The 15,907-nt window shown below is 43.1% G+C and overlaps 1 protein-coding gene and 1 pseudogene across 2 annotated transcripts in view; one reads left to right on the forward strand and one right to left on the reverse strand.

The window, feature by feature from the left end:
- LOC106582783 (myosin-7-like) overlaps window positions 1-1,149 on the forward strand; it is a 29,162-nt pseudogene extending 28,013 nt beyond the window's left edge. The window contains exon 36 of the transcript XR_014382258.1: window positions 142-1,149. The product of XR_014382258.1 is annotated as a myosin-7-like (transcript). The remainder of the gene's footprint in view (window positions 1-141) is intronic.
- On the reverse strand, window positions 985-15,816 carry trpc4apa (transient receptor potential cation channel, subfamily C, member 4 associated protein a). The gene is made up of 17 exons (XM_014166487.3): window positions 15,620-15,816; window positions 12,371-12,499; window positions 12,133-12,249; window positions 11,882-11,939; window positions 11,725-11,780; window positions 11,478-11,606; window positions 11,115-11,316; window positions 10,683-10,871; window positions 10,299-10,441; window positions 10,055-10,186; window positions 9,853-9,911; window positions 9,668-9,769; window positions 9,013-9,328; window positions 8,690-8,801; window positions 8,420-8,532; window positions 8,063-8,269; window positions 985-3,784 (listed from the first exon to the last, which is right to left on the reverse strand). Exons 1-17 carry the CDS (start codon window positions 15,737-15,739, stop codon window positions 3,647-3,649), a joined length of 2,322 nt encoding a protein of 773 aa, XP_014021962.1. The 5' UTR covers window positions 15,740-15,816; the 3' UTR covers window positions 985-3,646.
- Between the last annotated feature and the right edge of the window lie 91 nt (window positions 15,817-15,907).

A 15,907-nucleotide genomic window follows, 5' to 3' on the forward strand; every position in this document is an offset into this window, starting at 1 on the left:
TCATTACTACACTTTATGGACGATACCAGTAAATTGTGATATATCACATAACATGGTCTTCTCCGGAGTATTTATTCCCATGCCCTCAGTATTATCGGTGGTTGTTATTGAAACATACTGTGTTTCTCTTGTGTGTTTCAGCTCGCAGAGTAATCCAGAGGATAACTACCAAACCAAAGATATCACAGCCAGCCAGCTGCAACAGTTGTGGTGTGACTGTGGGAGTGCAATACAGACCCAATAAAGACTTCTAAAAGCATCTATAGTACAATTTGTCTCACCAGATAGGTGCAGTGAAAGGTGTTGTTTTACAGCAGAGGTGTCGACTCATTCCATGGAGGGCCTAGTGCAAGGTTTCCCAAACCAGCAAGCGTTGATCATTTGAATCAGCTGTGTAGTGTTAGGGCAAAAACCAAAACGTGCACCCTTTGAGGTTCCAAGTATTGACTTTGGGAAACGCTGGCCTAGTGTCTGCTGGTGTCTGCTGGTTTTTGTTTTTAGGGGAGTTCCTTACTAAGGGAGAAGTGAAAACTCAGACACTCAGCCCTCTGTGGAATGAGTTGGACACATGTTTAACAGGATCAGCCATAGTAGTACAGTGCCTCTGCAGCGTATTACGGTTAAGTGCCTTTGCTCATGTGTACAGACAGATTTTTTTCTATCTTGTCGGCTCAGATATTCAAACCAGCGATCTTTCGGTTACTGGCCCAACGCTGTAACCGCTAGGCTACCTACCACCCACATTACTATCTGCAGTCAGTGTGGTACGTGGAGATGCAGTGAGTGATGGTAGTGATCAACGCATGGAATCGTAAGGAAATTAAAAGTAAATTACACCCAATGTTCTGTGGTCAGAGGAAAGAGGACGGCTGCCTGCTGCACACAGCCGACGTTCACCAGGACAAATATAAGCGCCCACCACACATTACCATTATCGGTGTCCCATCCGTAAAACCACTGTGACAAAATACACCAGGCACACACTCAAGAGAAAGTTGAGAATTTATTAGGATTATCATTGTATTAAATTCACAAACAAGACTTAAATTAAACATAAGATTAAGAAAACGGGTGTGAAATTGAATTTTAGGGGGATTGTTGTGGATTGAGTCAGGATTAGGAGTGGTGTGTGAGGGGGGGGGGGGGGGGGGTAAATCCAATGTACACTAAAACATCACCACCCCAATATCCAATGTCAAAGCAAAATATAAACATACAAAAATGATTTGATCATGTTTCAGAAAACATGATAAAGGTTTGCTGATCTAATTTCTCTAGGTATACACGCACCATATGCTTTTTATTATTCATCTCCAATGACAAACAAAGGAAACTAACTTGGCATGTATGCCAAAGAACAGTAACAATTCCATCAAATAATGTACCTGATGTAAGAAGGGTAGGAGACTAGGAATACAATCAAATTCAAATAATTAAGCACCAATTACCAACTAAAAATGTCAAGTCAGACTTTCCATTTTTTTTTGTATTGGACTTAATGTATATAGGCTGCTTCTGAAGTGTCTGAGTTCTTAGTGTGAAGCAAATCTGCACAAAACCAAATATACAGTATGTACAATGTTTCAACAGTACAAAATCTGGGTGGCTGTTAACGAGGGATAGTATAGAAATACAGTACTGCGTTTGATTTTCAAAGTTATATCTAGCAATTAAGACCAGATTTCTTTAAAGTAGGTTATCTACTCTGCACCAGATGCCAACCCCCCCCCCCCCCCCCCCCCCCAAAAAAAACAACAGACAATATGCTATTCCACAGGCAATCACGACTCTTGGGGAGCGTGGAACATGCACAGAGTTCTCATGGCAACAGTTCTGTTCCAAACACTAGAAGACTGGACACACAGAATGACCTAAATGGTGCTGCACCGGTAGAACTCCTATGAACATTGCAGGCTCCTTCCATGATGTATATGAACACAAGTCATCCACATTAAGTAGTGGTGAAGTGTAGGTAGGTAAAGAAACCAAATGGCGCGAGAACACACATCGTAGGAAAGCCTGTGGTCATGTAGCAATACCAACTGTTAGGGAAAAACAGATTATGAACAGATTGTACGTTCACAAGAATGAATGTATGAAAGCAAAGAAAAACACTTGAACAGGATTAGTTCCATTTCGACATACAACTTGTGAGTGATCCAATTGGTGCTTGCTGGGTTGAAAAATGAGGTAGCTCAATCATTGGTCAATTTCTTGGACTCGTTTTTTTTGCTAAATGCTTACTCGGCATCCATTGCCTCTGCAACATCAGCACATTCTAGCCAGAGGAGCCATAGCAATATAACCACTCCCGTTTCCCTCTTCAGCCAATCACATTAGAGGTGACACCAAGCACAGAATCGTCACAAAGACATGAAGATTGTCGAAGTCTAAGCTCATGGTAAGATAAGAGCAGTCAAGAGTTAAGTGGACGATTAGAGAACAATCAAGTGATGCAGCACAGCGTGGCTGTTGGTTGAAGGATAAGAGGTTAAGGAACTTGTTGTGAGAACGGTCGGCGACAGAGAGTGGGATTAAATACTACAGCCTGCATAGTTTATTATTTTACCAAACCCCCTTTCACTTGATGCATACGAAGTCTGATACAAAATGAAAACATCGGTCATCAAAATAAACAAAACAATTTAAACAGTGCAATGTTTTCTTCCTTTTATCTACACTTTATTTAGAACTAAAAACTATTCTCTTAACAAGATGAAAAACAAAAACAATGTCTGAAAAACAGAAAGGAAAATGTTTCCTTGTGTTGGGGTAAAGTCATGAAGGGGTTGGTGACTTCAGGTGAGTGGGGGGTCCCATCCAGCCCCATCTCATCCACCACAGGACCCCATAGAATGTAAACCATCAACAGATCCACAAGCTACCTGGACGGGCTGAGTAAAGCTACAAGTACCAGTCGACTAGATTCCCCTAAGAGAGAGAGCCCTACATACACATACAGATCAGAGACGAAGCCATTCATTCAAAAGACCACTGGACAAGACTGATGCCATCTCTGCATCCAGTCATGAGCAGCCCTCTTAGGCTCCCAGACATGGAGTCAACACTTCCCTTCTCTACTACTGCATCTCTAAGAGAGCCATGCGGGCTAGAGGAGACGCAGGGGGGACTAGTCTTCAGACACACTCTGGGCCTCCCCTCTTATAACAAGTCCCCCACAGTGAAAACAAACCATTTTCTGTGTTAGATGGATAGATAGACCCTATCTAATTTGTTGCATCGTACGTATAGATTTTTCAATATATTTATGTAATATATAAAAGGCTATTTGATTTCACCTAAAGCAAACCACCAACACAGGAGTATTTCAAGGTCCAAGAAATGTATCTCTCTACTGTAGGGTCTGGGATGGACAGACAAACAGGTACAGTCTCGCCCCTTCTCCTCCGAAGAGAATGGAGCGAGGAGCGAAGATGGCCAGGATTGTAGAATCCCCCCCCCCCCCCTTCAGTAACAGCCTCCTGGCCTAGTTACAGACAGCATAGCAACGAGTCTCTGTGTCCAGCCACAGTTACAGTCCTGCTCTAGCTTTCTGGCATGGTCATCACTCATGATAGGTGTCCATACCCCAGCAACCCCCTACCCCCTCCACCAGCCCAGCCACACCCAAATCCTCCTGTATGGGTTAATCCTCCAGCAGGTCCCTGTCCAGGTCCATGAAGGGCTCGTCTATGTAGCTGGCTATGGCACACAGAGAAGTCCTGTCTGAGCCCAGCAGCACTGACACTGTCTCCTTCCAGTAGTCAAAGGGGATGCAGGAGCTCTGAGGGAGAGAGGAAACAGGGGGTTAAGCCTTGTAAAACACACTTTTTACCCAAAGAGAATGGGATATTCATGGTAAGTGGAGTAGCGCAAAATCGCAAAGTGAAACTTTCCCCGGTCTTAGGAAATACAAAATACTACCACGCACCTGCCCGGTACCCCAACAAAATGTGGTGGACACCGACCAATGAAAACAGAAGCACATTTACAGGACTTGAATATTGGCCTCCTCCCGCGTCTTCCGAGACGCACCCAGCTGCGTACCACTGAGCTAGTCTCTGACTAAATGGCCCCTCACTACACCTTGCAAGATTTGAATTTTAAGTTTAGTCAAAGGCTAGTTAAATGACAGGCCAGCCAGTCTTCGGTCTACAACTAGATCGGGTGAGCTCATAACAGGGACGCAAACCGGCGAGGGCCCAAAAAGGTGACAAACGTTACATATTTTCAGAGAATAACAAGTACATAATACATATTTGAAAAATCTCAATACTCTGGAAACATGTTTATGGTAGGCTGGCCTTGTTTAATTGATTACGTGGGTCGAATTTAATCCACATAAGTGTATAGTTCCATATCACAACGTGTCGCTGAACTCATGAGCGAAGAAGAGGGCCTGTATAGGCCTATTTGGCAAGCCAGCTGTGCAGGGCTGCATCTCACTGTAGTAGGCTGTGTTTTGGTTATTTGGATCTCCATTCAAATCACATTTTATTGATCACATGCACATATTTAGCAGATGTTATGGCGGGTGTAGCGAAATGCTTGTGTTCCTAGCTCCAACAGTGCAGTGGAGGAGTATCATTTGCCTTTTGTTTATTGCATTTGTTTACTGTTAATGTAACTAGCCTAAACATTGATAAAAGCATGACACAATCTATCTGATTTTGAATAACTTGGCTACTACTTCCAGCATTTATAAAGACAGCAGTGTTCATGGCTACATTCACAGGCTGTTGGTAATAGGTGACTTACCCTATTTATCTTGTTGCCTCTATTCATTACCAAAACAGCCTTGCTTTAGTGTGATAAGCAGCAGAGATGGGCTACAGATGTTGTGCCAACCTGTCACTTCAAAAATCACTCAATGGTCTCAAGAGTCTCGCCATTTTAACTTCATGGCTATTGTGGTGTAGCGTGATATAAGCAGAACTCAATATAAAATTCCAATGCAAGAACTCCCCCCCCCCCCAAAGAATTGAAGAACCCCCCCCAAAAATGTCAACCGCCCCCCTAGTCACTTTATCCTGGCGCCGGGTCTGGAGAGAAGCAGCTGAGCAGACTAATGGCTGGTTAGGGGATGTGACTGGCTGCTCACAGCTGTCACACGTGATATTATTGGATGAAGCTATCCGATTTGACATATATGGACATCACACTCTGAACTCTGATATTCTATTTTAGCTTGTCAGCATAGATGCAAAAGTAGTTCGCTAGCTAACGTTAATAACTGTGTGTGTGTAATAATTTGCGCTATTGAAACATAAGTACGGCTGTTGTGGTAATCGTATCACCGCCACCCCGGCGGTTACGAGTCACGAAGGCAGTCAAATTCCACGTGTCCGTTTAGTCACGGTAATTAGGGTTCTCCAAGCTCTGATGCTCATTAGTAGCCTACCACATTTCGTAACTGCCTGGTACTCTGCACTCCATTGTTCCTCTAATCACTCGGACATCAATGCAAATGTGATCGAAAATCTAATCAAACACTTCGTGAGAGCCCATGATCTCATGTTGCGCAACATTTCTATAGGCTACGCAATTGCGTGAGAAAACACAGTGATTGGCTCTATTAAAAATAGGAGCACCCCATCAGCTTTCTATAGGCTAGGTCTACTATATTTATTTCTTAACTTTCCTAATATTAAGCACATTGCTTCTCTTTACAACAGGAGTATAGCCTACCTGACTGGCATGAAAATAAACCACGGGGAAAAGTGTCCTCCATTCGCAATTTAAGTGCATAGATGTATAAACTTTTTTTGACAGGTGCATGATAAACGGTCCATTCTAAATCAAAACAAATTTCACACATATATTATTTTGTATATGTAAAGACATGATTAAATCAAGAATAGTCTGATGGGTGACAATACCAGCCTATCACATGTGAATTCTATATGATCACTTGTGAATAATGCCCAAAGCGTAAGGCAAGAAACAATGCTTTTTTTTGTGACTTTTTCAAATCATAGTTGCACACCTCATATAGCCTTGGTCATAGGCCTATATATGGTCTAATACGGTTTGTATCACAACTAAAGTTGCCAAATAACTTCTTAAAATGAAGCACATTAATCCTCTTTACAAGGTTTGTAAAGAGCCTAACTGGCGTGTGAGTTTCAAGTTTAGGGAAGATAATTTTCACCATAAAAATGCACCTTTACAATAAAAGCATGACATGCATAATCACATTTACAGTCACTTTTGATAATGGTGTTTTCCCGCTAATGGAACATTCACGCTTATAGCCTACTGCCATGTGCGCATTGCTGTGCTTATAATGTGAAGAAATACACTTTTAGGCTATCAGCATTTTAAGCTAAATGTTCTGATCTGTTGCATCAGCCTCATTGCATAAAAACAGTTATGGATTCTAGTGGTTGTATTAATTTGGAATCTATCGCATCCCACAACTGTCCCAGACTATGTTTGGAATATTTATTTCTCGCACAGAATAGGTCGACTTTTGTACTATGGGGATAGTAGATTGACATAGGATAGTGCCTTTGCTGTTAGTTAGGCCTACTCATCTGGTTGGATGATGAAATGTAAATGTGGACAGTTCTTCAATATTTTCAATATGCACCTTGGAATTGGATAAGAATGCACGCAGTTGCGTTCACTTGTAGCCTGCGAGGAAGACCTGATCATGTGATGGAGAGCCATGTGAGTGAGAGGTGCTTCAGCGCATGCAGCACTCAGGGAGAGGGGCATTATAAATGATTATACTTAGCCCAAGGGCACAACGGCCACAAAAGGCATGTATTCGAGGCATTATCAAGTGCTTGTCAAATTGTGAATGAGAGACTGATGTATTGTGTACAGTCCGTGCAAAAAACAAAGCAGAGCTCATGCCTTTCTAGCAACTTTTTTCAAATCATTAGTCGCATCATGCAGCCTTACAATGTATTAAAAATACAAACGTAAAGCCCAACATATGTAGAACAACTAAAGTTACATTAATAACTATAAATTAAGCATATAGGAGTACCTATTTCTTTGTTAAGGGCTCAACACAGAATAGCTGCATGTGTGCACTCCCTCAAATTGTTTGGTGAAAATATCCTTTCTATTTTATTCAGCTTTGTTCAATAGTATTCTTCATACTAGAAAAATAATGCCACGGAATTCAAAGAAAATCTTGTCTGCTAAATGAACTAGTGTAGCCCACAGCCATATGGCATAGCCAGATCAGGATAACTCAAGTATGCTATTCTGTTATTCTGAAATAAGACTACATTTTCTTCATATCATGTTTCTTTAGACATGTCTAAAATAAATAATGGATTTATTGTGAAGGTGTAAGATATATTACAAGGATTTATTATACTTTTTTAAAATGTAGATGTTCCAAAGGTCAGCATCAGTGGCTTGTAGGCTGTGTGTGGAAGCCAGGAGATGCTAAATGTGTTTATGTTAATTGACGGGCAATTACCGTGAGACCGGCAGTTATTTGCTTGGCAATCACTGGCTGACTAAATTTTGTGACTGCCACAGCCCTAAACATAAGCAAATTATAGTTGCATGTATCAAGTATAAGCGCAGCATTATTTCAAACACAGGTTGCTTACCTCAAGTTGCATTCCAAATTTCCCAGTCAGGAACAAAGTTTGTTGGGTGGAGTGGATGATGACTCAGCCGCCAGAGAAGGTAACGTTAGTGAGCACACAGTGGGAGAACCTCAATTGCATTCTCCTCACTCCTCAAACCCCAATGGATGTGAAAGCCAGAGGTCCCTCCCCTCTGATCTTCTCCTCCAATGGGTTTTGCGAAGGAGGCGGGGAGAGAGGACGCGAGGAGTGTCCAATTGAGATTCTGTTCGCACCTCTCTTTTATAGCTCAATGGGTGACACTCTGCGTCTGCGCACTTTGTCAGACCCCCCCCCAAACATACTTTCTTTTTACGGATCTACACAATTCATGTGAATGACCTATTTTTAGATCAAAACTGTGAATAATCGCCAAGAAGCGGCAAGTTTGCATCCCTGCATAATATCTTTTGAAGAAAATAAATCTGTTTTTCCCGTTTGGGACAGAGCAGGGCGAGGACACTCACGTTCTCCAGACAGGTGCTGTCCTTGTCCTTGTTGAGGTAGTGGCGCTGCCAGAAGCGCAGCAGGTTGTGGAAGTTGTTTAGCAGGCAGCCAGGGTATTTCTCTGCATACTCCTTCTCTCTCAATGTGTTGAGGTAGAAGGGAAGTTTACCCCGCCTCCTGGCCAGCATCAGGACCACCAGGCTGGTGTTCAGACAGCTCACATTCTCCTGGGCCAGGGGATGGGCAGGGCAGAGGGGGACATGTCAGCGCCAGATGTTGGGAGAACAACAACCTCAAACCCTAACAAACTGAGGACACATTCCTCTTATCCTGAAAGAGAGGTACAGAGGTGTGGGTTTGTCTGGTGATGGAGAGACCTGTGTGAGAGTCTGCACGTTGATGACATTGACCAGCCTGAAGAGGAAGGACAGCCTGTTCTCCACCCGGGCCATGTAGGACAGCAGACAGCATTCAGACAGCACCTCCACCACTGCAGGACCACAACCAGCAACAATTACATCAGGAACAGCACCATTACAATGCACTCAAAGCTTGAATTCATTCCAACATTGGCAGCTTGTGATCCTACTTGTGACCCTCTCTCATCGTTCCATTCACTTACTATGGGAATAGACAGTGCGGCTTACCTTTCACGTCCTCTGTCTGGCTCTCGAAGCGGTCGAGGGACAGGACGATGCAGCGCACCAGCATGTTGGAGTCCACCAGGGAACTGTTGATCTGGGTCATGAAGGTCTGGAACTGCAGCCGAGCCGAACAGAGGGATGGGGGACACAGCATTATAGAACATACACATCGCAAAAACTTGGGTACATTGAGATTACTTATATATGATTATAAGAATCTATATTGCATTATTTCATGTATTTTCTGGGACGATTGAAAGGACTGACAGGTTCCTCTCACATTGAGGGGGGGGGGGGGGGGGGATGCTGCTCGCTAAGGGTTTCACCTTGTCGTCTGTGCTGACATATTTGTTGAACCTCTTGAAGGCGTCGATGTTGAACTTCATGAGTTCCCCCAGCAGGTCAAAGTAGCTCTGCAGGACATCTCTGGATTTACAGCCACTGTCTATGATGCAGAACAAGATGTGTTCTAGCAGCCCCCTCTTCAGCAGAAACATCTGGTCCGCATAGGAGGTGGCTCCACGGAGGAAACTCTCCACTGCCCTGGCCTGCCAGAACCTAAAGGAGGAGTCGGGAGGCTCCCTCTTCATGACGGCGAGCAGACGTGTGAGGAGACCCTTCTTCCCATCGCACACTAGACTCCTGCAGGAGCACAAGGAGACAGGGTGAGTGCGTTCGTGTGTGAATCACTCACAACAGATTTAGGACACACAATATGGGATTGCATTTGAGGTTTCAGAGAACATGATGCCTCTTTTGCACTGTAGTGTGACGTATTGAGGGTGGAGTCAAAAAGGTGGAAGTAGATGATGGGACAACTCCAGGCTGTATCACATCCGGCCGTGATTGGGAGTCCCATAGGGCGGCGCACAATTGGCCCAGCGTCATCTGGGTTTGGGCGGGGTAGGCTGTCATTGTAAATAAGAATTTGTTCCTAACTGACTTGCCTAGTTAAATAAAGGTTCAATTTAGGATGCATACCTATCTGTATTGACTAAGGCCTCCACCTCCGGTATGTTGGCTTTCAGAGAAATGGCACTCAGCTCGTTCAGCTCATGACTGTTCAGAAGAAGGTACTTGTTCCTGAAATAAAGAAAATGTTTGTTAAATTCAAGTGAAACTAACGGGGAACTTTCAGTCAAACAGACTGTTTGAAGGTTACTCACTCGTGGTGGTCACTGAAGCTCTGGAGAAGCCTCAGAAACTGGATCTTGAAGGATATTTCCTGAGGGAAGGACAGAATCAGCGTGATTGATACTGCAAATGTTATAACACAGCAATGGTAATATGAACCCAGAGGAAGAATCCTAGAAAAAGCCACTGATCATGTCCAGGGACAGCTCAGTGAGAGACGAGTGCACTGCTTACCGGACTGCAGTCACAGTTCTCATTCTGGCCATGCACCACGTGATCGGACGAGGTGTACTTCCTCCAGATCAGCTTGTCAAACAGGTTGTTGAGACCTGGGATCAGACGGAACTCTGCTAACATCTTGTGTACCTGAGGAAGATGGATCAGGTGGTCAAATACACGCAAGAGCACAGGAGTGCCTACACCGGAGAGCCCGGCCCTGTACTAGGTGAGGCGTCTGCTTTGTCTCCCAGCCCCTCACCTGGTTCCTCTGACGGCCCATTAGCAGCACACAGAGCACGTAGAGCACCTCCACCTTGTACATGATCTCATGGACGATCTTCATGGACTGGGGCAGACGGTGCCTCAGAGGGCTGGTGGCCATCGAACTCTCATCTGATGACTCTGTGGAGGAGACACAACAGGATGTTAAAAAATAATAATAATAAATGAAAATGAGAAGAAATGTTTATGGATAAGTACAGAGGTACAAGGGTAGGTGACAACCGAGATGTCCAGGATATTTCTGTATAGTACAATAAATAAACATTTCACAGGCAGAATGGTGCATCTAATGTTAGACCTTTTGAGTGATTAACTGATGTTTAAGGCAGTGGTACAGAGCAGGAGGAGAGAGGCTGCTGACCTGTGCTGCTGTGCTCAGCCTCCTCCGTGGCCATCTGCATGAGGGCGTCCAGCACCAAGGCGTTGTCCAGCCACGTGTACCAGTCCTCCAGTTCCTGCAGGAAGTTAGACGCCCCGGTGGCCTCAGACACCTTCCTGGTGGCCAGCTTACACAGGCGCTCGATGAAGCCCGGGATGTTCAGGAGGGTAACTGGGAACAGGGAAGCAGGTTGGGCTCATTAACTGATCATGTAACGTTACTCTACAATAGGTTTAGGTTGAGCACCGACGACAAAACGTTTGGACAGAATAAGGGTATCGAATTTAAATGAGTACTACAAATGAACAGATGAATCAAACCAATACTTTAACAAGACCCTAAGAAAGGGTAATTGAGCTAAATAGTGAGAATAAAATCTCATTTCTCCAGTGTGTTCCCGTATCCCTGTCCTACCTTGATTGACCTCTGCACGTGAGGGGCTTGCGTTGCGTTTCTGCTGTGCATTCTTGGCCAGCAGGGTGTGTTTGTCATCATTTCTCACGTCGGGTTCTGAGATGGTGACAGAGAGGATGCGACAGAAGTTAGCCAGCTGCTGCTGGTCGAAGCTCTGGACCAGACCAGACAGGTTAGGAATCCCCTCCAACTGGATCATGTCCTGGGGCAGAGAGAAGACCAGGACCAAACAAATGGATCACCATCGGCATAACATGATCATGGACACCAAATCTCTACCTAGAGCAAACCCTCATACTCTGTGTGAACAATATTAGTATAAATGAAAATAATTTAACGATTTTGCCGTGAAGTTGCCCTGACCTTCTTGACGCCGAGAATATCCTCGATTAAAGTGGCAGTCTGTAGAAACGTCTTCTTGTTCGTCATCAAGGTGAAGAGAAACAGGACAAAGTCGTCTCTGGCTGCAAGGCTCTTTGTAACCCCTTCCGTCTGAGAAGATATGGGGAGAAATTTGACGATTAATTCATGTTTATAGAGGAAAAGGCAGACATGACGACTCCTTTTTTTTTTTGCGTATGAAGTGATGGTCTGCGGTGAGGGTACTTACACATATACAGCAGTTATAAAGAACACTGAGGCAGTCCTTGACCAAGTCATCATTCACTGCAGGGACAAGAGACACAGACATGAATAGCAATGGTCCCTTATGTCAAAAGTGCAGCCTTCAGAGAGGATTTATAGCAGACCTAAGTGCTACTGCTTACTTTGAGGTTTCTTCTTCTGCATAGTGAGTGTAGGCCTCATCAAGATCTCTACAAGCAGCTTCGAAGGGACGGGGGGAAAAAAAAGAATGCAGTGAACAAGCGTCACCTGATAATATCTCAGAAGGCACTGATACACTGCAGAATGAGGTGACATGGCTGATTCAAGACATTCAAACGGGTCGTTGATTACTTTCCATCACAGCACAGAACACACTAGTAACAAGAGCATAATAAACAGTATGTAAACATACATCTACTCCACCAAAGAGGTCAAAGGTGTATGTGTTGGGAAAGGTTGATTCTTGAGCATTCTTCCTGTCTTCTGTGACAAAAGACATCGCCTCCATGGAAAGTAGGGATGATAGTTCCTGTTAAAAATGATGGATAATTAGGCCTTAATCTTAGAGTAAACTATACACATTCAGTCGGCTCCTATAGCCTAGGAGCCTGCGCTTTGTTGATGTTGTGGTGTATATATTTTCTGCGTACCTTTAGTACACTGTGTGTGTGGGAGAGGTCACTGTTAGGATGGCTGCTCTCACGGAGCTTCTGCAGCAGCTCAGGGATGCCGTGCCATTTGGCCCTCTTATCTCTCTCCTGGAGCAGAGCCTCTGGGAGCTGGAACACAACGAATGAGTGGTGAATACAGGAAATATGCAAGAGCTTAGAAAATGTCTCCAGTATGTTCCCGTGTCACAAGACCACTGACAGTTGATCATTTTACCCTACGCTCCGCACACCCACACAACCTCAGACAGATGTAATAAAAGCCTAGGTCTTAGATGTTAGTGCAAAATAATCACATCCTCTCCAAATTCCAGTCGCAGAGACCATCTTCTGGCACCAGTTAAGTCAGAAGTCATTCCAAATCATGCCCAAATGAAATGCCTCACAAATGGAGCACATAACTTTCAGTTCTCATAACTCAATTATTACTGAAACTTTGAGAGGAATGTGGCTCAAACTGCCATTTGAGACTTTTTATTGGAATCGGTGGAGCAACACAGGCCTTTTCTATTCTTTACGGCAGGTTGGCAGTGAGTTAAGCAGGCCACATTTCACAAGAATGGAATGAGGCAAAGAAGTAAAAGCTTATCAGTGCTGCTGAGGTCTGAGGTTGCCTTGAAAAGTACACATAGGATTCCTTAGTTTCAATATCAGAGAATTTTGTCCCGTCCCCATTACATGTTCAGAAATGTTGCGCTTATGAGTTGACTTCATAGCTATTATTGGTATGGTTAGCAATACAACTTGGGTTGTTGTTTTATCCCCAAGCCATAAGACTGCTAAACAGTTAATCAAATGGCTACCCGGACAATTTGCATTGACCCCCTTTTTTACACTGCTGCTACTTGCTGTTTATTATCTATGCATAGTCACTTTACCCCTACCTTCATGTACATATTACCTAATTTACCTCAACTAACCTGTACCCCCGCACATTGACTCGGTACCGGTACCCCCGTATATAGTCTCGTTCTTGTTATTTTATTGTGTTATAATATTATTTTTTATTTTAAGCAAATATTTTCTTATTTATTTAAAAAATAATCTGCATCGTTGGTTAAGTGCTTGTATCTAAGCATTTCACGGTAAGGTCTACACCGGTTGTATTCGGTGCATTAGACAAATAACATTTGATTTGAAAGCAGAAATGCCAAGTTGAACATTATTGTGGAGATGGCAAAAGAGATATTGGGGGTAACAGATGTTACTGTTGAAATGATTGTTGACATGCTGAACAATCCTAAGGGTGGAGTGTTTCAGCATAATATAGATCAAGTTTAATGGGGTAGGGAAGGGTTTTTTGGGGAGGGTGTGGCAGAAGTTAGTAGGGATTTATTTGGTTTTGGATTTTATTTTCATGGTAGTACAGAATTAGGCAGATCATGATTGAGCGTACATTCCAGTACAGTAGGTGGTGGCATGCACTGTAAACTCTTGTTTGCGGACTGCCATGATCTCCATAGAAGAAGGGCAGGGAGTCAGAGGGTAATTCTAGGATAGACATCCTCAGCATAAACAAAGTAGCTCTTCATGTTAAATGTATAATTCAAGTGTGGCTCAGTTAGTAGAGCATGGTGTTTGCAACGCCAGGGTTGTGGGTTTGATTCCCACGGGGGACCAGTACGGGGGAAAAAATGCATGAAATGTATGCATTCACTACTGTAAGTCGCTCTGGATAAGAGCGTCTGCTAAATGACTAAAATGTCATGTAAATGTTAAAATCACCACCATCTAGTCAACTGCAGCCATTTGTATACACACATGAATGAGTGTATAATGTATCACTTCCAGTGGTGTAAAAATACTTACTAAGTTGTTTTTTGGGGTATCTGTACTTTACCATTTATATTTTTGACAACTTTTACTCCACTACATTCCTAAAGAAAATGATGTACTATTTACTCCTTACATTTTCCCTGACACCCAAAAGTACTCCTTACATTTTGAATGCTTAGCAGGACAGGCCAATTGTCTAAATTCACGCACTTATCAAGAGAACATCCCTGGTCATCCCTACAGCCTCTGATCTGGCAGACTCACTAAACACATGCTTCGTTTGTAAATTGTGTCAGTGTTGAACTGTGTCCCTGGCTATCCATAAATAATAAAAAAACAAGAAAATCGTGTCGTCTGGTTTACTTAATATAAGACATTTTAAATGATTTATACTTTTACTTTTGATACTTAAGTACATTTAAAACCCAAATACTTTTCGATTTTTACTCAAGTAGTATTTTACTGGGTGACTTTTATTTGAGTAATTTTCTTTTAAGGCATCTTTACTTTTACTGAAGTATAAAAAAAAATGGGGTACTTTTTCCACCACTGACCATTTCCACAAGATTATGAAAGATAAAAGTTGTTGCCCTTGTAAGGTTTATTTATCTGGCTAGTAATGGGAGGCTCACATGAGCAAAAACAGGTAGGTAGTTCGGTAAAATACCTGTTAGCAGCATAATGACTGAGCCCAGTCACAGATGGGCGGCACCCATCAATGGAAACTAAAGTAGCTGGGGGCTGGTGTCGTTAACGTTACGTAATCACGCGTGTTGTTCCAACTTATTTCGCGTTTGTTTCTATCTAGCAGATGAAAAACATCCTGTCAAAATACAATGTCTTATTTGCTCCCAATTCGCTGATCAAACCTAAAACCAAGCTAGTTAGCAAGTTAACATTAGCTAACTGATAGCCAAACTAAGCTGCAAGCGAGCTAGCAGCAGTGGCGCACTCATTCCGTTTCGCAAAGTCATCAAATGTTAGGTAGTTCGCTAATATAACAACATTGAGTGATACAACTAATTACAGATACCAATGGTATGTAACGTCATGGATGGGAACAGACAAACATACGATACTACCAAAGATAGCTAGTTACTTACGTTAGCTACAGCAAAAAAAAGGTTAGCGTGTATATACTTAGCAACATTTTTATCTTAAATCAACAAAAGAGCTAAGAAGTGCAGGCTACATGAAGGTTGTCGACTGTCATTTTATTGTAAGTAGCTAATTTGCGGGTGTAATCTGACTGTCATATAGCGAAATTATCACATTTTGTAGCATAGGCAGCTAATGTTAGCCAACTAACCAGCAAGTCTGATAAACAGATAGCTAGCTTCCCTATATATGCTAACGTTAGCTAGCTCTCAGCAGGGTTACAAACGCAATCCCAGCCAGTCGTTCTCCTCCTTTTCAGATACCTTCATTACCAAGACATCGCACAAGTTGTCTTACCTGTGTCCCTCTGCTGAAACCCTGGCCTGCAATCTGACTGTGTGTGATCTTTGCAATGATATTGCGACTGCTTCGTTTTCCTCCAGTCCAAGGGGACTCGGACCCCAGAAGCGTCGCCATTATTTCTTTTTCCTGAACAGTTCTAAGCAGGAAGTTCTGTGGATTTAGCGAGCTATGGTTGATACAAAAATATTCCCATGTATCTAGCGGTATCTAGTGGTAGGATTTGAAAATGGTTTTGACATAAGACGCTTTCTCTTTGTGGCCCAGATGTGAGAGAACTACAGC

The sequence above is a fragment of the Salmo salar genome, chromosome 22 (genome assembly GCF_965601325.2).
Source record: "Salmo salar chromosome 22, fSalSal1, whole genome shotgun sequence".
Classification (NCBI taxonomy): Eukaryota; Metazoa; Chordata; class Actinopteri; order Salmoniformes; family Salmonidae; genus Salmo; species Salmo salar.